General features: G+C 31.7%; 3 protein-coding genes across 6 annotated transcripts in view; 1 reads left to right on the forward strand and 2 right to left on the reverse strand.

The window, feature by feature from the left end:
• Igl (IQ calmodulin-binding domain containing protein igloo) overlaps positions 1 to 23,975 on the forward strand; it is a 73,285-nt gene that overhangs the window by 23,554 nt on the left and 25,756 nt on the right. For all 3 annotated transcript variants that reach the window (XR_012478917.1, XM_074240586.1, XM_074240587.1), the window contains one exon: positions 13,324 to 13,581. Coding sequence is in view for 2 of the 3 variants with exons in the window: in XM_074240586.1 (XP_074096687.1) it covers positions 13,324 to 13,581 (258 nt within the window). In the remaining variant the exon portion in view is untranslated. The remainder of the gene's footprint in view (positions 1 to 13,323; positions 13,582 to 23,975) is intronic.
• On the reverse strand, positions 6,407 to 9,188 carry LOC141525892 (uncharacterized). Its single transcript, XM_074240582.1, has 2 exons — positions 8,067 to 9,188; positions 6,407 to 7,979 (listed from the first exon to the last, which is right to left on the reverse strand). The coding sequence occupies exons 1-2, from the start codon at positions 8,242 to 8,244 to the stop codon at positions 6,409 to 6,411; spliced, it is 1,749 nt and encodes a 582-aa protein (XP_074096683.1). The 5' UTR covers positions 8,245 to 9,188; the 3' UTR covers positions 6,407 to 6,408.
• LOC141525895 (uncharacterized) overlaps positions 9,950 to 23,975 on the reverse strand; it is a 37,993-nt gene continuing 23,967 nt past the window's right edge. For both annotated transcript variants that reach the window (XR_012478918.1, XM_074240590.1), the window contains one exon: positions 9,950 to 10,409. Coding sequence is in view for 1 of the 2 variants with exons in the window: in XM_074240590.1 (XP_074096691.1) it covers positions 10,365 to 10,409 (45 nt within the window). In the remaining variant the exon portion in view is untranslated. The remainder of the gene's footprint in view (positions 10,410 to 23,975) is intronic.

Below are 23,975 nucleotides of genomic sequence, written 5' to 3' on the forward strand. Positions count from 1 at the left end.
AAAAAATACGAATAACATTTCAAAAAGTTTTTTATTTTCTTAATGAGTACGAAAAGTCTTATTAAGTGAGATTAACTCTTAATTCGACTTATAAAGTCAGATTTTTTGCAAGATCTCAGAATCTCCCAGAAGAGTTATTAAAACTTTTTGTAGAAATCCTTGTGGAAATAATTCTCTGGAAAAACTCTTTAAAAGTCAAATTTTATATAAAATTTATATATATATATATATATATATATATATATATATATATATATATATATATATATATATATTTTTAATTTATTTATTTATTTATGTTAGGATGGGCCGAAAATCGGCATTTTATAAGTTCAAATTATTAATAGTAAAAATACCGATAATAAGGCTTAAAAAAAATGTCTGCGAACGACAAAAATTTTAGACCGACATCTTAGGCTCGCCAAATCAACATTCATAATCGAAAAAAAATTTCATTTACGTATTTATTTTAATAGGAAATTTGATTATCTAAACAAACGATCCTTTGACAAAATCATTAAAAATTAGCGTTTCTGAGATACCCATAGAGTAAAGTACCACGGGGCCAAGCTTGGTTCAATTATGTAGAACGTTGGGCCAAGTTTGTAAGCCAGACTTGGCCCAACCCTGGGAGAAGTCTGGGATGATAACGATGGGCCAAGCCTGATGACTAGGACTGGCCCATGACTGGTTACCAGGACTCACCCATAGTTACTTTTCAAATCTGGCCCATGCCATTTAATAAAAAATGATAAATAAAGAATTTTTAGTGTTATTTTTTTTATTTTATTTTTTAAGTAAAGCTAACGCACGTTCAGATCGTTTGACTCATAATTTAGACCCAACTTTCGTTAATTATAGAAATAAAGTGAAAATCGCACCTGTTTTAACCGAGATTCGAACCGGATCCGCGCGCTTGCCAGACCGATAACTAACCCCTACACTGTACGACCGAGAAGTTGATCCCTGTTTAAAAATATTGATTAAAAAGAATTAAAAATGATGAAATTCGAATTATTTTTAATAATTTCAATTCTTTTGTTTGTATATATACATATATATATATATCTATATATATATAGATATACAGTTTGCATGGAGTGACCGCTTCTCAATTCTTTTTAAACAGTATTTTTAACCAGGGATGCACATCTCATTACTCTCAAAAGCTAAATCGATATGGTGACAAAGTATATCGGTTTATTATTAATATGATTTATGTTATTTAATATTGTGTTTTGATGAAAATTAACTACTTTTTAAAAATGTTTATTAGGTAAAAAATGCAAAAGTCAAATTCTAATATTATTTTAGACTTTTTACATCGTTCTGTATACTTTTAATATTTTATTATAAATTTTGAGGTTTAAAATTATCAATATTAAAAATTTAACTGTAAATTATTACATTTTAATTTTTTTGAAACTATATCAATTTTGACGATATGAAATTGTCTTGGTTAAATAATAAATTTTCAATTTTAGAATTTCCTATCAAATATTCGTTAAACAATCAATATTTACTGTTTAAAATTCTATTATTTGATGATTAATAAAGATTGAATTTCCCATTGAATGGCAAAGGCTAGGTTATCCAATGCTGGCTCAAGTCTGGATTGCCATTCAACGGCTAAGGCTGGGCAACTCGTCCTGGCTAAAGTGTGAGCCGTTATTGAATGGCCGCGGCTAGGTTAGCCAGTCTTGACCCAAGGTTGAGTGATCATTGGCATAGCCGAGGCTGGGTTAAGCAGCCTAGTCCACGCATGGGCCAATACAGGTACGCCAAAGCTAGGTTTCCCAGTACTGGCCCCTTTGTCTACTTTGGGGGTTTCCTGCATTGGTGTGTGAAAAGACCTTTTTTGCAGATAATTAAATTTCCTATCAAAATAAGTACGTAAATGTATTTTTTTTCGACTGTCAACTTTGATTTGGCGAGCCTAAGATATCAGTCTAAAATTTTTGCCTTTCGCTCACATTTTATTTTTAAGCCTTATGACTAGTATTATTGCTATTAATAATTTGAATTCCAATAATACGGATTTTTAGCCCACTAATCAATAATTATATGCATTAAGGATCACTTTAAGACTATGTCTAAAGAATGAAAAAAGTTGAAATTAATTTATTATTTAGTAATTCCATAGCGTGCAATTAATTTGTTAATGCTCAAAATTAAAATAATATGTATTCACATAACTCGATTCTACTTAGAAGTTGCGAAAAACGGAAAAAAAATTCTTTTCAAATTTCAAAAATTCATATTTTTGGAGAAAAAAAAACAAAAAAACACAATTTTTAAAATTTCAGAATATCTTAAAATCAGTACAAGGCATTATAAAAAAAAAGTTAAGTCAAAATTGTAATTTCAATCGTCATTTTTGACGATGTTTAAAAATTCAAAATTTGACCAATTTGGCATTTTTTAAAATTTTTTTCCAAAATATTTTTTTTTTCACTAGCCCCAAGTGTTCTCTTTCGAACAAAGAAAAGGCTATATATGTATCTATAATAGCATTCGAGATATTACAAAAACAAAATTGAAAATCTGGAAAAATCTCAAAATTTTGAATTCGCATATCTTTTGAAAAAAAAATTTTTTATTATTTTTTTTTTTTTGGAGAACTTTTATTACCGACTATTGGTCGATTTGTCATGAAATGACCCATAACTAAATATTTTTGACTAATAATTAATAAAAATTAGCATTTGCCAAATTATTAAGAATTTTGGATATGAATTCTATTAAATATATCCATACTTTTATTATAAAGTTGATAATAATGGGTTGTTAATACAGATAAATTGATTGTTTTAGATTAAAAAAAAAAAAAAAAAAAAAAACAAAGCGCAATTTCTAACAGTCTGAAGTTTGAGGCTCGATATCATTGAAACGGCTTGACATACGCAAAATGTCAATCGAACCTTTTTTGTAGAGCATTTAATTTCCTATAAAGATTGATTTCATCTTACCTATAAAGTAGCTCGTTATCATATCACCAAATTCCAAAGTTTAAGAAAACATTTTCCTATGCAATTTACATGGAAAATAGAAAATCACAGAACGCCACCTTTACATATTGATATTGAGAGCTCATATTTTCAGAGGATTTTCTACTAGAGATACTCTGAAGATTTCTCAATGTTCATTGAAGAAAAAATTAGGAACACGGTTGACCCTGAAGGCCATCCCTGCAACTTCCCGCTACTTTCGTAATTAAGCGCTCGAAATTGCACTTAATATGTTTTTGAGATCTTCGAGCTCAAAAATACAATTTTTGTGTAGTTTTGAGCTCTCCAAGCTCAAAAGTTTGATAGAAGTTTAATAAATCACTATTTTTTTAATTTTCAAACCGCAATAACTTTTGAATAAATGAACCGATTTTTACGTGGTCAGCGGCATTCGACGCAGTTTTTCAAATTCTATGATATATTTTTAAGCACAAATTAATTAGATTGGAAATTTCGGTGTAATCCGGAAAAAAAACCTTTTGTCGATTTTTTTCGTCAACAATAACTCACGAACGAATCAACCGATTTTAACCGGCTTGGTAGTGATCGACGTGGTTTTTCGATGTTAAGAGCTGATTAGTTTTTGGAATTAATCGCTCGAGCCGTTTAAAAGTTATTAAAAAAAAACCACATTTGAAACATTTTTTTCGCAGTTTTTGTCGAGATTTCTGAAAATCTACCGGTTCGAATCAGTTCAAACCATATTTAAAATCTAAGTTCAGTCAAGCCCTTTCGATTGGCGTCAACCGCGATAGAATCGGTGAAGCTGTTCAAAAGTTATGAGAGGTTTACATCCACACACACACACACACACACACACACACACACACACACACACACACACACACACACACACACATATATATATATATATATATATATATATATATATATATATATATATATATATATATATATATATATATATATATATATATATATATATATATATATATATATATATATATATATATATATATATATACACACACACACACACACACACACACACACACACACACACACACACACACACACACACACACACACACACACACACACACACACACACACACACACACACACACACACACACACACACACACACACACACACACACACACACACACACACACACACACACACACACAGTGACACCCTTGCGGCAATAGTCAGAGAAGCTTCTTAAGACCTCAAAACGTCAAGATCTGATGAAATCTCGATTTTCGAAAAACGGGGTAAAATAAAGTTTTCATTTGAGTACTCACCCCGTACAAGAAATGAAGATCGGCCCGATACTGGACCAAGACTGCCAACCTATCTTCGAGTATCGGCCGAGTATCGTGAAATATCGTGAAATAGGGCCAAGACTGGGCGAGCATTGGATGTTAACACCAAGCCGATATAGGCGACTAAGTGTCGGCTGAACTTAGTAATCAAGCATTGGCCGAGCATCGGCCAAGCATAGGCAAAAAAATCCAATTTTAGCTAAAATAACGAAAAAAAATTCATTTTCTTTTCTTACTTGAATTGTTATTATTCTGAGATGATGGAATACTGGTTGATAGAAATTTATTCTGAAAAATCTCGGATGTGGAGGGATTCGAATCGGGTCCATCTGCGTAAAAATCTCTAGGGCTGTCACAGGCGCTGCTAACTGATCTGAGTGTATCGTTCATAGTTTAACTATTTCAATGTTCAACAATCAATTTTTCTCAGTATAATTGAGTTAACTCGACTGCTGTTATGAATTATTCTATTTATTTCATAATTGAAAAATTTCTGAATTTTATAAATCAAAAATAACTGCCCACTTTTTTAAAACTTTTCATTTTTTAAGCAAGAAGTGAAAAAATAACGGATCCATTAGTAAATAAATATAGATATTTTTATTTATACCCATAAATCCATTCGTTAGTAGATAAATCATTCATTAAAAATCATTGGTTTCTTGCTAAAATATTTTTTCTTTTTTTATACGAATGACTAAAAGAAATAGGCTTAACTGATTGAATAATGTAAAATTTATCGAAGAAGTCCGCTAAAAAAATTTGTATTAACTGATTAAATCCATTCTAGTGAAAACAAATGTTGATTTAATCTTTATAAAGCTTGTTGAATAATAATAATATTTATTGAAATTACAAAATGATCAATATAATACTTAAAAAAAAAAATATGTTGATTATTTAAATTGTTATTTTCTTCTAAAAAAATCTCTTAAGTTTTCTTTTAAAAATTGATTTACTAATTTTTAGTACATATTAGTTGATAATTTGGTCAAACTTTAAATTAAGAAAAATTAAAATCAATGATACAACATATTAATGACTAATACGTATTATTGTTTTCTAATGTATTAAAGAATTAACCTGAGCATTGTCCAAGCAATGGCTGATAATCAAATCACATACCATTATACTATAATAAGTATCCCGCGGTAGCCGAAGACTTACCTAGACTGGGCCAGTACAAAATGCCAATGCTTGGCCGAATATTAAGAGCCGATGGTTTACCGAGGCTAGGCCGATGTAAAACGCCGATACATGGCCGAGCATTTGTAGCCGTGCCTTGGCCAATGAACGGAAAATGGGACATGCATTTTTGATATATTTTTCATACATATATATATATATATATATATATATATATATATATATATATATATATATATATATATATATATATTAGGTGGTCCTTATGTTGGGTTTTTTGAAATTTTTTTCACGATAGTTCAAAATCGGTTCAAAATCTATAAAAAAAAAATCATGCCAAGTTATATCTCTTAATTTTAATATTAACCCCCGCCCCCGACGGTCAAAGTTTTAAAGGAAAATAACATGGGAAAAGTTATATTTTTACTTTGGAAATTTTTACGTCATAAACTAACCAACAAATCACATCAAAAATATTTTTTCTAATGCAAAATTTAACGGTCTACAAAAAGGTCTCTTATCATTTTTTGATAATTCTAACGGTTTTGAAGTTATTCGAGGTCTAAATTGAAACTATAATCTTTTTCATAGTTTTTTCTGGTCATTTAATAATTCAACAATCATAGATGGGTTATTATTCATATTAGATTACTTTTTTACTTATGCATATAATTTTGAACTATAATTTACGTGACAAGTATTAATCAATTAAAGAAGTGTATTATTAATATTTTAATGAATCGAAAATGTACAAACATTACCATTTTTATTTTTAATTACAGATACTTTCATGAAGTTTTTACATTAGTTTTTTAAGTGCGTCAGGAAACATTTGACGATGATCTTTAACCAATTGTAACACGTATTGCATTTGTTTTTCATCCTTAGTATAACGATTACAAAAATCTTGCACTAGTTTAACTCCTCTTTCAGCACAGTCATTCACAACCGATAGTTTTAGCGAATCATAATGCAGTTTTATAGTGTTCATTATGAGCCCATTCAGAAGGATGAATCTTTAAAAATTCTGTTTGTAACTCGAATCTATTGAAAAAATTGATCGATTCTGCAGTTACGAAAAAGTCAATATCATTATATAATAATTCAGTTATGCTCTTAGTTTGAAAGCGTTTAACACTACATTTTTCACTAGTATAATCCAAGTCTTCTTCCGGAATATCATCAATCACAATTGTTTCTTCTTCTTTACGCAGCTTAGCGACAATTTTTAATTTTGTTTCTTGTGAAACTTCCTCATCAAAAATAGCCATGATTGCTAATTCTGGTGATAAATACCACAAGTGATTCATAAATCTACTAATTGCCACAGTAGCAAGATTACTGTTGATTGTCTTAAAGTTGTTGAGTTCTTTTATAAACTGTAGATCATGGTACGGAGCGTTGACACTATTTGACGACGAAAACCAAGCTTTAACATAAACCATTGTCACAAAAACACATATTTGCCGTAGTTTAAAATCTTCACCTTTTTTCAATGACAATTGCTCCCGAAGCATGTACATTTTCAATATATAAATAGCTTTTGCCATCCATCGTGCATGGTGACAAGCTCCTGGCTTACGAAAACTAAATTTTTCGGGGATGACACCGATAAAAACTAAAGTAAGCTCTAATAACTCTTTGTAATCATCACGAGGCAGTTGTGATGCAAGAGTTTCAGTCGCAAAAGTTCTAATAGATTCAATTTTTTCATTTGTCAAGATATTATCATTTTTCGGATCATCTAAACCTGTTTTGTAACTGAGTTTATTTAAATCTCCCCATTGCTTTTGGAATCGGATAAAAAGTGGAACATTAGGACCAACAGTATTTGGAAAAACAGCTTCGAAGACATATCTTAGGACTATTTCAAATATATGATGCCTACATGGAAGATACAACAAATCTCTTTCTAACAATTTTTCCAGTAATGCAGCAGCACCATTACGAAGGCCTAAATTTGAAGGAGTAGTGTCACAGCATATTGCTTTTACAGATATGTCGAATCCCCAGTCACATAATGTCTTATGAACTACAGAAGCTTGTGCCATTCCAGTTCCATCTTCACTCGTTGGTACACCTAACATAATTTCTTTACTTTCTGAAGTAATTATTACAGGCAATCGATGAACAGTTTCTGTATTTAACAAATTAGGTAATAATTTTCCGTCCCAATGTACAACAATAGATGATAACTTTAAGTCTTGGAAATGTTTTTTTATTTCTATTGATTTTGACTCTCGCATAGTAAGCCGACATCGGCGAATAGATGATCGATTGACAATAATGGAATTAATATCCACTTCTAATAATTTTAAATCGATAAGCGACTGACAAATAGCTGTAGTTATAAACACAGCATCTCTGTCGCTTACTTTACAACGGTCAAAAGTAGCTACAACTCTTTCGTTGAGAATATTGTGAGTTCCTCTTATATTTCTTGATTTAAATTGGCCGGCAGTAGTTGGAATGTATACTTCTCCACTAGAGACTGATTGAGCACTTCCTTGGCTTGATAAGAGTTCAACGTTTTTGTCTACAAAAAAGGATAATGATAAGACAAAAAATATCTTCACTATAAAATAATAAAATATCAATGAGTAAGTTGATTATTATAATTTACCAAATAATGATTTTTCTTTTTCACTTTCCAATTTAGGTTTTTCGAAATCCAATTGTTTCTCTAATTTTTTAACACCAATTTCATCGTCATCGCATTTCGTCTTAATATTTGCAATAAAACCAATTCGTTCATCTGATCTCTGATTATTCAAGAATTCTTTGGAATTTTCATCAACCATTTCAAATACATTTGACGGTGCGATGTCAAATAATTTTTTAATGAACAGGAAAATTCATTTTGTTTTTTCACAGCAACTTCACTCCGATTTCTATGTTTAAGAAGTATGCGCCACTCATCATACAGTTTTTTCAACTTATCTCGACATCTTTGCACATCTTGAACGGGAATTCGAGCTTTCTTCCAAAACACAATAATTTCATCAATCACTGCAGCAACACTATCTGTGATAGTATTATTTAAAATACGTGTATAAAAAAATAACACTTTCAAAGCTTGCAATTTCGATGGTAATTTGTTACCTACGATTTGAACGTCAACATCACCAATCAAAAAAATGTTTTGACGTAAACGTGATAACTCCATATTTAACTGATTACTTAAATATCGGATAAATGAACTCAAAAAATTTATTTATATATCAAAAAGGCATCAGTACTAGTAATTGAACGATTTTGATCAAGCTGAGAAATAAATGTAGGTTATGAGTAATCTGAGAATTAATTTTAGTGTTAGAGATTGAAGTAAAATCTAATAGATGGCGGCATGATCGGTTTCTAAAATGTTTTTAACCAGAAATCAAAATTTGAAATTGGAGTTTGTTGATATTTGTACCAATAACAATAAAAATCGAGACAATAGGTCCCGAATTTCTTTTGTATCCAAAAAAAGTTAAAAATCTTTAAAATGTTCGACAGTTCAGGCTAAAAAAATGAATTGGTGTTACTATTATTCCAAAGTTACAGTTACTTTGAAAATTTTCTAAACAAAAAAATCGAATGAGATTATAAAGAATAACCGGTTCATGATTTATGAACTATTAAATGACCAAAAAAACAGAAAAAACTATGAAAAAGATTATAGTTTCAATTTAGACCTCGAATAACTTCAAAACCGTTAGAATTATCAAAAAATGATAAGAGACCTTTTTTGTAGACCGTTAAATTTTGCATTAGAAAAAATATTTTTGATGTGATTTGTTGGTTAGTTTATGACGTAAAAAATTCCAAAGTAAAAATATAACTTTTCCCATGTTATTTTCATTTAAAACTTTGACCGTCGGGGGGCGCGGGTTAATATTAAAATTAAGAGCTATAACTTGGCATGATTTTTTTTTATAGATTTTGAACCGATTTTGAACTATCGTGAAAAAAATTTCAAAAAACACAACGTAAGGACCACCCTATATATATATATATATATATATATATATATATATATATATATATATATATATATATATATATATATATATATATATATATATATATATGAAAAAAGGATGTGGGTACTCAAATGAAAGGTCTCGATGAGTGTAACATCGGAATGAGTTTATATCTTTAAAACTGTCAATAGTTCACAAGATGCAAGGTCATTTCTCAATTATGTATCTAGAGATAGAGCATTTTCGAATGCAGCCTAAGTACTTATCATCATAAATTGACTATTGGTAAAAATAAAATGAAACCATGAAAAGGCCCAACTCCCAAGTCACGACTTTTCGAACGATACTAAATTTAATCATAAAAACATATTCTATCATACAAATACACTAATCACAGAATTTTGCTTATTTTCTTAATAATATAGATAAATTTATTATTCATTATTATAGGTATATGTATCTTAAATGTAAAATTCTTACTCATAAATAACAATTTCAATTATTGTTTTAACATACATTGTATTTTTTTTAATAAGTGAATTTTACATTTTTTCAATGCCATTGTTATATTGAAAAATTGTAAGACTAACATTTTAGATTGACAGTTTCAACAATGTGAAAATAACATTTTTAACTTTGTAAGATTGACATATTTAGGTTGACAGCGGTAAATCTGTAAATTTGACAGTTTTTTCTGAGATTTTAACAGAGTCTTTTTTTCCGTGCGGGGTAAAAACCAATTATCCAATTTTGATGTCGTTTTCGTCGATCGAAATTTTTTTTTGAAAGTTGAAAGCTGGTAAAATTTGGGAAGTAAGAGAAAGTCTTTTTTTTTTTTCTAAAAAACAATGTGATGCCGCTGACTGCATCAACAATTGTTAAATTGTTGAAGAGATATTGCGGTACAAACTTTTCGAAAAACTATTACAACTACTAGATTTTTGAGCTCCAAGTTTTTAAATATCTTGAGCTCCAAAATAGTGGTACGTTCCATGGATGGCCTGAAACAAAAATCGAAGATTTTCAAATATCAGAAACTTATGTAGGAACTGCCGGAGTTGAATGACAGAGCCTTGCTTAGCCCAGTACTGGACAACCAAGGTTGGCACACCGATATTGGCTTATGCTTGGGCCAAGACTGGGTTATCAGGGTAATCAGCCTTGGCCGACCCAATAATTACCCGAAACTGGGCCAAGACTAGGCAGCCAAGCCTTGGCCGGCCTAATGATTACCCGAGTCTGGGCCAAGGCTGGAAAGCCTAACCATGACGGTTGTATGGCAACTTATACTTGAACCAAGATTAGGTAACCTAGCCTTGGCTATTTAATGGGAAATTCAAACTTAATTGATCAGTAAGTAATAGAATTTTAAACAGTGAATATTCATTATTTAACAAATATTTTTAAGCAAATACTAAAATTAAAAATATATCGTCTAATCAAAATAATTGCATATCATCAAAATTGATATGGTTTTGAAAATTAAAAATGTAATCATTGAAAGGTAAATTTCGAATTTTGATAATTTTAAAGATTAAAATTTATCATAAGATACAAAAAATATATAAAATGATGTACCAAATCTAAAGTAATATAGTAACGTGACTCTTGCATTTTTTTAACTAATAAACATTTGTAAAAAATAGTTAATTTTTCATTAAAACACAACTTTAAATAACATAAATAATAAACCCTTACACTTCGTCACCTGATATATTCAGCTTATAAGACTGATAAGATGTTTGTCAACTCATCGGTTGTACGGTGTAGGGGTCAGTTATTGGTCTGGTAAGCATGCGGCTCGGGTTTGAGTCTCGGTGAGAATGGAATGCGATTATCACTTCATTTCTAAAATTAGCGAAAGTAAGGTCTAAATTAAGAGTCAAACGGTTCGAACTTGGTTCATTAAAAATAAAGAACTAGGAAAACGGTTGACCTTGAAGGCCATTCCTGCAACTTCCCCCTAATTCCATGCCTAGGTGCTTAAAATTGCATTTATATATATATATATATATATATATATATATATATATATATATATATATATATATATATATATATATATAAGCAAAGTTTGTTTTCTTTGTCCGAGGTAAACTCGAAAACTACTGGACTGATCAGCATGAAATCACAACCATTCGATGTGGAATTAATCGTAGATGGTTATAAGCTAAATATTTTTCAAATTCGATGAGCCCTTTGCCACGATTTCACAATTTGTTTGTTTATGAATTTATTTGCTCCCATAAAACAAAAAACAGGCATTTACTTGGTTCATTTGTTTTCTAGCTCATAAAAGAGGAACATGATTTAACATAACCTCTATTTTAGAAACAACTATAGTCATTTGTTCATGTTTACACTACCTTTTTAATGTTTGAAAAATTTATGTAAATTTTTCAATCTTGATTGTTTAGTTTCAAAATTGATAGATGATGTCAGTAGATAATCTAGGGGGACATGACGCTCAAAAATTTCACATCCTGCAATATCGACCGAGTTGCGCGATGTATAACTCGGATTTTTAATTAGAATTAAGTTTCCGTACACTCCCCGTGCAAATTTCGGTTATAAATTGAAATTTTTGATTATAAATTGGCGTTCAACGCCAAGGTCTGAAAGCGCGGAAAACTAATACGATCGAACATCTGTATCGACTTTGAACAACTTGATTATAATATATATATATATATATATATATATATATATATATATATATATATATATATATATATATATATATATATATATATATATATATATATATATGTATATCCATATATTCAAGAGCATGAAATTTTCTAAAAAAGCTTTTGAGCGAAACTATAAAAGAAGTATTTTTCAAGCCCGTCAATCTTTTTTAAGACGAGAAAAAATTTGAAAAAAAATTTTTTTTAAGTTCTCTTAAAATTTCTCCAGACCCAAACATGATTAAAAATGTTGGTTATTATATCTAAAAACTAGACTCTTGGAGCTACAATTCGCTAGTTTTTTTTGCTATACGATCATTTTCTTTAGAGTTGCAGCTTGGTGAAAATAACCCACAAATTTTGAATTTTCTTATATCCCTTAATTTTTGTGACTATTGTATGATATTTATCGAAAATATAGATGAGGAAATCCATTGGATCTGAAAATCCATGCAAAAAAATGTAGACAAATAAAATACATCATAATGATATAGAAAAATGTAGATGGGATAATTCACAAGGCAAACCGTTCAAAAGTTATAGAAGGTTTACATACGGCCACACACACACACACACACACACACACACACACACACACACACACACACACACACACACACACACACACACACAGGCAGACAGACAGCATCGCGGGAGTAGTCAGTGAAGCTTCCTGAGACCTTAAAACGTCGAGATCTGATGAAAACTCGATTTTGGCAAAAAGGGGTGAAACCAACGACTTTCCGATTTTTTAAAATTTTCAATTTTTTTAGCCGAAAGTAAAAAAAATTATTCTCTACATAACTTAGACATTTCTTTTCGGCACGTTTTTAATCAAATAAAATTATTGTTGCAGCCCAAAAAGTGTTTTAATTTACTGGCCCCGGAAATTCGTATTTAAAAGTAAATCACAGAATTCGACAATCGTTCAATTTAGTCTAAAGTAATTGTCGTTTGAAAATTATAAGAATCGTGTTTTATTAAACTTCTGTCAGACTATTATGCTCGAAGAGCTCAAAATCATAGAACATCTTCTTTTTGAGCTCGGAGAGCCCAAAATGACACTTAATCGACATATTTGAGCTCGAAGAACCCAAAAACGTTATCAGTGCAATTTTAAACGCTCAAGTATGGAATCAGTTTAAAGTTTCAAGAATGATCTTTAGGGTCAACCGTTTTTCTTATTTTGTAAAATAGAAGTTCAATTGTCACTTTTTATCAACAGAAATTCCAAAGTTTACAAATACTGGTGACTCAAACGAAGAAAAATCACCTGAATATCATTTGGATAAAAACAACATAGTTGACTCAACGGAAAAGGATCTAGAAGAAGCAGTTGTAAAGATACAAGCTGTTTTTCGAGGACACCATACCAGAAAGAGTATGAAAGGAACAGAAACTACATCGCAGCAAAAGCAAACCAATGAGGAGAGTGAACCAACACAAGAACAGCTGCAGGAAGAATTTCGTGCGGATGACGTTGGTAAGACTTCCAATTCAGTTTTATTCATCCACAGAAATACAGAAATTTGCATTCAAATTTTTGATCAATAAATAGGTTTTATGGAGAGTAAATAATCTCTCAGTAATAGACTAGTCAACAAGTGCTTTTTAGGTCAAAATTTTTTCGCCTTTTCTAAAAATTATGATTGAGGTGTCATTTGATTTTGAATGACATGTAGATAGTTTTTAAGGAAATGCTCAGACAACTCGGAAAAATTTCAATCGTTATGAATAATTAAGTGAAAACAGGGAGTTTGAATTTTCATCAATATCTCTAAAACTATTCGAGACAATCTAAATTTAAAAAGATATTTAAAAAGAAGAGGATATTTCCTTTTAAAAATCTTGCCTTCCAGAACTGTAGGACCAATATTTATAATTTTCCTAGAGGGTTAAAAATACGCTCGAAAACGAGTATACTGGCTTGCGCAAGCCACGCCCCTTTCGGACTTTTAATGAATAAATATCATTTAAACTCAGTAAATATGAAAATAAAAAATTATAAAAATTCAGGCGCCTGCAGGATAGATCAATAAACAATAATCTGTGGTCACAAATTTATTATCCCGATTTTTCAATTTTCAGAGTATTTTCTGATGAAGCGATGAGATTATTCTTGAGGGTATTTCTATTTTTTTAGTTATTTAAGAAATGTACTGTTACTTTAATATTTTGTAAAATAAGATATATCTAAAATGTTTTATTGCGGTAGGCTTAGGCCTAGGTAGGCACATGGTTGTCAACGTAGTCGGGATCCCCGGACGATAGGGGTATCATAAAATTAATAAGGAAAAGAGAAATGTGTAGCAGGCAGACTTTTTGAGAATAGTTTTTGAAAAGACAGTCTTGCTTTGAGATCGAGATCGAACGGACGTCCTGGTGATCGCGAATTCGTTATTTCCTAAGTCTCAGTTTATCGCAAGATATTATTAACATTGTTTGCGTTCTAAATTAACTTAACCTCGTACGAGTTTATCTACTCATTCGTAATAATTGATCTTTTTGTAATTGTGAATATTAATTAATTGTAATAATATAAATGAGTAAATCACAAGATGCTAAATCTCCAACAATAACTCCTGCCTCTCTGACATCAGAAGTGGGATCGTTTCCATCTGGTCCAGCACCCGATCAGTGGAGTTCATTTCTTGAACTTATGAAGATTTTTTTACCGCAGCCGTCTTCGACAAAGAACAATGTTTTTTTAGCGCGGTTCAATCAAGAGAGTGCGGGATCGGATCCTGTTGGATGGTGTTCAGCAACGGAATTGTGCCTGTTGGAAAACCCTCTCCAAGGAAGCGGATTGATATCTGCGCTTAGTAAAGCTTTGGAAGGCTCAGCGTCTCAGTGGCTGTCTGAATCAGCAATTCCGGGTATACAGTGGCCAAAATTAAAAGAACTTTTTGTGTCACGTTTTGGTGGACAAGAAACTGCGACAGCGATCGGGATGAAAATTCACCAGGAGTTGCAGCTCCTACTGGTATTCTGAACCATCTTGGGGAGTTGTTTCCATATTATTATTGTTTTGATTCAGTAGCGAAATGCTGATTAAAAAATGAATCGATTGCTCTTAAGTTTTCGGGAAGAAGGATTAATGAATTCGTTATTTTAAAGGGTATCGAAATGTTGTAGCAAATCGTTGTATGCAAATTTTATCTAATGTAATTATGAATTCGTTTATATTAAAGATCCGTTCTTACATTGTCCCAGATGAATATTTGAACGAGAATATTTTGATTGGTCGAGAAATTTTAAGCTTGGGTTTTGAAGTAAATATTTCCCAACTTAATTTTAATATCTGTAAATCTAAAGTTATAAATGAATGTAGTAGAGTTAAAATCATAAATTTTGATAGCGTTGATACCGATGTTGATAAAGACAATAAAATAAAATTAATTTCAATATTAAAAGAATATGAAAGTTCTTTTATTACGGGTTTTTCTCTTGAGAAGGTTTTTGAATATTTCTGGTTTGAGGGTATGTTTAAATATGTACGTTAATTTGTTGACAATTGCATTACGTGTAAACTCTCTAAAACTCACTCAGGTAAAATTCAAGCTAAATTGCATCCCCGAGACCCGTATACCTTGGCATACTGTGCATATCGATATTAAAGGTAAATTGAGTGGTAAAAAAAAAATAATACTAAAAAAATATGTTATTGTTATTGTAGATGGTTTTACCAAATATATCTATTTACATCATACTTGCAAAATTGACAGTCATGGTGTTATCAAAGCTTTAAAGGTTGCAGTATTTATTTTTGGAGTCCCAGCTTGTGTGATTGCCGATCAAAGTAGATGTTTTATTGGAAAAGACTTTAAAGACCTTTGGAAATCTTTAAAAATTATTTTGCATTTAATAGTTACAGGTACTAGTAGGGCAAATGGTCAGGTAGAGCGTGTGATGAGTACGCTAAAAAAAAAAAAATATGTTTACTGCTGTCGAGTCTAATAATCGCTCATGGCAAGAGGCCATTGGTGAAGTCTAGTTAGCTTTAAATTCAACCGTGAATCGTGTTACCAAATCTAGTGCATTAGAATTGTTAATCGGTAAGAAAGCAAGACCTTATGGATTGTTAGTTGATGACAACGAAAAAGAAATTGATATATCTAATGTAAGACAACGTGCGATTGATAGTATAGAAGAGAATGCTAATTATGAGAAAATTAGATTCGATAAAAATAAAGCTAAAGTCAATAGATTTAAAATCGGAGATCATGTTTTAATTAGAAATGAAGAACATAATCAGACGAAACTTGACAGAAAATTTAGAGGTCCATTTGTGGTAATAGAATTACTTGATAATGACCGATACAAACTAAAATCTTTGAGTAATAATAGGAGTTTTAAGTATAGTCATGATAAGTTGAGAGAAATGCCTGAGAATCATATTCCTATTGAGTTGGATGTCTGCTCGGACAATGAAAGTTGTGCTGGAGAGACTGTTGATGCCGGTCCTGAAATAAGGACTTTGGTAGAAAGAGAGACCACCAATGATGCGGCGCACTGATGGCTGTAGGTCGTGGACCTGAATTGTTTTTGTATTTTTGATTACGCACATGCATCAGTGTGTAGTAGCAACTGCAAACTAAATTAGTGTATATTAATAGTGTAATTAATATATATATTAGGGTGTGCCAAAATGTAACTTTCTTGATGGGCCTTATAAAATTGGAATTTTCAGTTCCGCTTTTGTAATCAGCTGTGTTTAGGCCTTTCCTAAGATATTTTGGGGTAAGACGATAAATTTGATTTTCATAGAATTTTTTAACTGGAGCTTAGTTAGGGCACTTCCGCTTAAAATTCAAATTTTCGCCGGAAGTGCCCAATTAAACCTCCTGCTCTTTGATTGATCATTTTTGAACAAGCTGCTTTTGATGCGTCACTCTCTACAGTGTTATACTTAATCAAGTTTTGCATGAAGATCAGTTCATTGTGTGGTACCAAAATCGCAGATGGAGCAGTTGTCACGGGGCTCCTTCATTACCCGTTGAAGGTCCTCACCCTAGCCGCGGTTAGTTATCGACGGATCACAGGGCGCTGTGGTCTAGGATGCTCGCGCAATAGCAATAAAAATTTACATAAGTTCCGGGGCCTAGGAAATAAGCGTTCAGCGGGTGGGGATAATCCCACACGAGGGACACGTGAAGTTGGCGTACGGAAAAACGTTATTGTGAAGCCGGAGCCCGACCCGCCAGGAGATTTTGGGAATACAAGGTAAATATTAATATTCCTCTGAGATTCCTGTGGAACCTTCAGAGCGATTATTTTAACATATAAATCTGATATTTATTGCTAGGCATTTAGCCAGCCTAAATATCCAATAATAAAATTCTAACTATCCTAAAATTCCAGATAAATTATTGCTGAAAATCCCGAGCTGCGACGTAGTGAACCCGAGTACCGAGAAGCCGTGATTTTGGCTGACGAAGTTGTCTCAATAAAAGGCCACGAGAACGACTTAGAGACCCGAATAAAGAAAAGAAGTTGTTAAAAGTTCTCAAAAGTTCTCAGGTACAAAATAAAGTTTAACCTCGGTAAAGTATTGCATCGCCCCCGGAAACTCTAGGCACAGGCCAGGTTCCGTCTTCCAATCACCCTACTTGATTAGTTAATTAATTATTCGAATTTAATTAAAATATCTAAATTATAAGTCGAAGTAAGATTAATTAAAATAAAATTTGAACAAATAGAAAATTTAATACGTTGAAAAATTTCAAATTTAAAAATAAAAGAGGTTAAATTTAGAATTGATATTACTATAAAATTGGTCAAATAAATTTAAATTAAAATTTACCAATCAGAAATTTTTATATCGACAAATTGAGTTAAACTGCGTCATTTGTCTAAGCGAAATTCTGTCGATTAAATTTATTATAAATTAGAAATTAAAAGAAAACTAAAGGGAATTACAATTAGAAATTTATCCAAGTTAAATTAAAATTGACCAATAAAATCAACAAGTAAAAATAAATTAAAATTTAAAATGAAAACTAATAATTAAAGTTTACTTTTGGAAAAATATCAAAAAAATTATAAAATAAAATTACCATAGACATAAATTCCTTAAATTAGAATATTAAAATTGTTAAGCAGTAAATTAATTTATAAAACAAAAATTACAAGAGTAAAATTATCAATAAAAGATAATTTGTTCAATAAACTTCGATAAATAAATTCGTTAAATTCCAGTATGATGATTTCAAAAATAATTAACAAAAAATTTAGCCTTGGCAAAATTTAGCTAAGTTGAAGACTAAGTCTCAAATCTTGAATGGAATTCAAAATAGACATAAGCCGATTATTCAGGCAGTTTGAATTCGAGTACATTTTAATCTAAAATTTTGGTTGAATAAAAAGCTGCTGTGATATTAATAACTAAGCAACCAGAATTAAATAAAATTATTTATCGAAGTCAAGTTAGGGACCGGGAGATTTGATTCCCAGGAAGTTATGTTGTAAAAAGTATTTTGGATTTTAAAATAATTGTAAATTAGAGTCAAGCATGCATTTGGATAAATTGTTTTTATTGAGAATTTTGTGTGTCTGTGTGGAAAAATAATTTACAGTATATACTTGTTCACGGGCTGTCGAGGAGGTTAGTATTAGCAGGTTGTCGACTAGTGTCATGGTAGTCTCCTCCGTCCTAATCGACTTCAGGTTCCTTAGTCCCGTAGTGAGGGTCCGGGTGACAGCGAAAGGGCTAAGGACGGTATGAACCTTGGGCAGGGGTCCGGGCGACCACCCAGGGTCATATCTAGAGTCATAGAGCGTGAGGGTCCTGTGGACAGCGCGATTTAGGTGGGAACTGCGGTATAGACGCTCCTTATGAGGGTATCGTTAGGAATAAGCAACTTTTATAAGTATGAGAGTGTGTGTGAGTATTAAAATAAGATTTAATTGTTGTCAGATTGTTAAAATAAATTTATAAATAACGCAAAATTAAATTGTTCTTATTTATGTCAAACTTTTATGATTTCTCTTGACCCTGTGATATCTCTCTTGCTTGGACCGGTTTTGGAAACCGTGATAAAAATTTCAGGGCCGCCCTTAATTATTAAATTTAAATAAAGGGGTGACCAAGGGACGATTCCAACCCGTTACACAGTAAACCAAGCTTTTAAATATATTTTTACTAGAAAAATACACACTTGACGTAAACCGTTAATTTCTCGCCTAGTTAATTTAAATTATTCTCTAAAAAGAAAAATTTTTAACGAATAAATGGCTTTTTACATCAAACGAGCATAGTGATTTGGACCTGGATTTTTAAACGTAAAGTTATCTTTTGGCTTTTCACCCAAAAAAATCAGTGATAGCTTTAACAACTCTTCATAATCATTTCTCGGTTGACGGACCTGTCAAGTATTTAGAAAAAATTTAATTTAAATTATCCGATAAAGTGAGGATGATCTGGAACTTCATCAAGAACATATGGCATGTATAATTTTTGTGAAGTCAAATTTATAAATTCATACCACTAAATTTTTTTCCATCAAATTAATCAACGCTTATTTGCTATTTGACAATATTTCATTAATGGTACTATTATCCATCCCAGCCTTCCCCTTGTACTTATTATTGTACTTATTAAGGCCATTCCATTTATTTTTAAATCTAAAGAAGAATTGAACGTTTGGGCCTGATGAGGTTGGCCAATATACCTCAAACACACCTTTCAATATGAGTTCAAAGATGTGGTGGCGACGAGGTAAATGGATCAACTCTCGACTGAAAGCTTTTTCTATTTCAGCACTAGTCCCATGATGAAGTCTTAGAAAACAAATGGAATAATCGAAAAATATGGATGGTTCAAATAAGTAGCTTGTATATCATAAATAACTAACCTGTATTAACAGCTGCTGTATCAAAACACATCCCTTTGACATATGAACTAAGACCCCACTGCTTTAGAGTTTCAAGAATAGCAACTGCTTGATCATCGGCACTTCCTGATTTTAACTTCGGCACACCCAACAATTGTTCACCACTACATGACGTCAGAGCGATTGGAAGTCTATCTACAGTATCGGTTCCCGTGATGTTTGTCAACAGTTTCCCGTTCCAGTGCACAATATAATTATCTTCAAACTTTAACTCATCTTTTAACCCCTTTGCAATTTCTTTTCGCAAAGCTATTCGGCTACGTTGAATTGTTTTGTAACTGATGTTTACACTATTTAAATCAACTCCAACGCTTTTCAGAGTCGCAGAAATGATGTACATGGCATTTCTACAAGAAACATTCGATCGATCTAATGCAGCAACTAATTATGGTGTCATCACGTTAATTTTAGGAGCTATAGGCGGTGTTAATTCATTTTCTAAATCGGAGACTGATTTTGGAGTCAAGCTCGCTAATAACTGGGATGTTATTAGATCAGATTCTTGTTTAATTATTGAGATCTGTTTATCTTTCACGGGCTGATCTAGAATTGAAAACTTGAATATTTTTATAAGCATACAAATGTTATTAGATGTAGAAAAAAAGTCTTTGTTAATTTTAGGAAAAATAAAATTAAATATTACAAGTTGAAAGTAAAAAGAATTTTTAGTCATCTACTTATAGTTATTCAGAAAAAATGATAGCTAATAACACTATTTTTAATCAAATAATGAATGAATCATAAATCATAATTATACATTAAAACAATTTGTAACAGGGTAAAATTACTCTAAATCGATAAGTCACCGGATATCGATTATTCGACGTAGCACTGGCGCGTCTCGATCTTCGGGCCTAAAGGAAGAATAGGAGGGAGTAGTTTTGGGTTAAAATAAGTGAGCCGTGCAGTGAAAAAGGGAGAAATAGTCTGACCGCCAGACCTAGTGCCACGGAAAACTGAGAAGGACCGATCCCCGGAGTAGTGACGAGACGAAAGAAGCCAACTACAACTAGGACTTCATCCTCAATTAGAGAGTAAGATCATCGTTTTATTCGTCAAGGTATCAATTATTACTCTGTGGGAAAGAAGTGGACCGCGGTTTACCTAATACTCGGTTACTTCTCCTATTTAATTATCAATTGGATCGTTTAATCAACGATTATTTAATTAATGAGAATTTTGATCTTCGCTAGTTTGAATTGAGTGACTTTCCTGGGGGCTTATACCCTAGAATCACTTAATCGACCTTGAGGGATAAATTCTTTCTAAATTCCTCGGGAGAATTCTTAAGAAACTAAAATTAATCAATTAAATTAATTAACATCTAGAAACTTTGTTTAATATATTGTTATCATTTTTGTTACAATTAACTCAAGAAAAAGTGATTAATTTTGTGCTTCAAAATAATCGACAAGCAATTTTACTCGTGGAGTTTTTGGTCGAGCGTCGATATATTTTGTGTCGCAGTAAATTCCAAATACCCAAGGTTAAAGACAACTAAGCTAGCGAATGTTCTAGCTAACAGAATTGAAGGTTTCGACTTTTGTCGATTTTTATAATTTATAAAACTATTTGGAAATTATCGAATATTTTATTAAGAATTATTTGTTGAAATTATTTTATACTGTAAAATTATTTTATCAAGTGAAAATTTATTTTGGGATTGTCTGTGAATTAAATAAATTAAATTTTGTTGAAAATTAAAAATTAATAGCGTGGACATTAAGTCCAAGAAATTAGTTATTTTATGTTGAATATTATCACAGAAAATCCGGTTATAATTAATTAATTTGCATCATTAATTTTATGTTAATAATTTTCAACTTGATTTTTCAAAAAATTATTTAGATTAAATAATTACCAAACAATTCTCGGTTATTGATTTAAGATATTAAGACCTTGTGTTTTAATCCATTATTGTTGTCATATTAAGACCCTGGTAGTAAAGTAGTCAAGAATGTTAATCTGATCTTATAATTTTAATCTATTTTATATTTGAATTTAAATATAAAATTAGCAGTCGGAATTTTTAGTAATAGATAGTTCAAAGCTACACTACTGGAAAAAATTAAGGGATCAAAAAAAAATTCCAAATTTTTCGGTAGTTTTCAACAGGCCTTAACTTTGAGAGAAATGGTCGTACAGGAAATAAAAAAAAAGAAAATTGTAGCTCCAAGTGTCTAGTTTTTGGATTAGAACTTCAAAATTTTGTAGCCTCCGCGGTTTCTGAGTAATCGTAGAAAAACCAGCAACAAAAAATTTTTAAAATTTTTTTAGTTTTTTTTTTTGGTCTACGGGCGTGGAAAAATTTTTTTTAGCTTAACCACCATAAGGATCGAATACTTTGTTCATTTAGCTTTAATTTCTTTTTTAAACACCCTGATACGTCCACTCCTCGCTGAGATATCGGTCTTCAAATGGAAAAGGATCTTTTTGTCTTTGATTATCGATATCTCAGCAACCAATGATCGCACAGAAAGTTAAAGGTGGGTTTCAAGAACTTGAATGAATTCCCTTAACGACTGTCCATTGTTTTTCGAAAAAAATTTTTCTTTCCGTCACATGAATTTGAAAATGCAACAAAAAAAAGGGCTTTTAGTGGTTTTTGGAAAATCGAGCGCTGGATCGAAAATATTGAGGAAACCACTAATGTTAAGTGTGCCTTTTACAGTTCAATATGTCCACAAAAACCCTACAAAGAATCAAATTAATCCAGCCAGCCGTTTTTTTGTTTCACTTGATCGAATTTTTGAAAAAATTAAAGGATCACGTTTTTGCTCTGAAAAGCTCATAATTTTTAAAAATGAGAAAAAAATGGTTTTTTCGAGCTTTTTCCACATTTTCGTTCCAAAAGTGCTTAAATTTTCAAAAAAAAAAATTCAAAAAAAAATTTTTCAAAAAAAAAAATTTTTCGAAAAAAATTTAAAAAAATGTTTTTGGAAAAATTTTTTTAACAAGTTAAGGAAACTCAAGAAACCATCGCCCAATGATTTTTATCACCTTTCCACCGCTGCATTCCTTGATTCTACTGATCTCCTTTTAATTAAATTAATAAAAAAGTTAATACCCCCAATCGAATTTCGATTTTTTCATACGCTTTTCGGAGTTTTTTTTTCTTTTCTTTTTGTGAATCCTTAGCAAATCGCTTCATTCAACAGTTTTTTCAAAACTAATCCCTCTGCGCTAAAAAAATTTTTTTAATTTTTTGGTCAAAATTGAAAATTTCTGACTTTTGATTCTTAATCATGGTTAGACGACATTTATCGGAGGTGGAAGTCGCTCGGTTAGTGACTCTTATCGACGAAGGTTACACTCAACATGCAGTTGCTATCCGGATGGGTGTAAGTCATACTGTCGTATCTCGAGCTTATACCAGATACCAAGAGACGAATCAATATCATCGTCGCCCCGGACAAGGTCGCCATCGAGTCACTAATGCCCGCGATGATCGAACAATTGTTAGAGAAGTTCGACGACAACCTTTCGTCAATGCGAATATTGTCGCTCGAAACTTCCCCAATCGCAGACAACAGCAACAACAACAGCAACAGCGACGACGGCATCAAGTGCGAAACATTTGCTCTCGAACAATCATCAACCGTCTTCGTGAAACTGGGTTACACGCACGACATCCTAATCGTGTACCCCTGTTGACAGCAAGACATCGTCGAGCTCGTTTAGCGTATGCTTACGATCATCGAAATTGGAACTTGAGGGAATGGACAAATGTTTTATTCACTGATGAGTCTCGTTTTAATCTGTATGGCAACGATCGACGTCCTCTCGTTTGGCGCCGTCGTGGAGAACGTTTTCGCCAGAACTTTGTCCGTCCAGTCGTTGCCTACGGCGGTGGATCAGTTATGGTGTGGGGCGGCGTTTCACGAAATTGGAGAACACCTTTGGTAATTGTACGCGAAAATTTGACAGCTAGACGTTACATCGGCCAAATTTTAAGGCCTATTGTTCTGCGCAGACGACAACATCT

This window comes from Cotesia typhae, unplaced genomic scaffold (assembly GCF_013202065.1).
Source record: "Cotesia typhae breed Kobodo isofemale line unplaced genomic scaffold, CoteBio_Ctyphae contig_28, whole genome shotgun sequence".
Taxonomy (NCBI): Eukaryota; Metazoa; Arthropoda; class Insecta; order Hymenoptera; family Braconidae; genus Cotesia; species Cotesia typhae.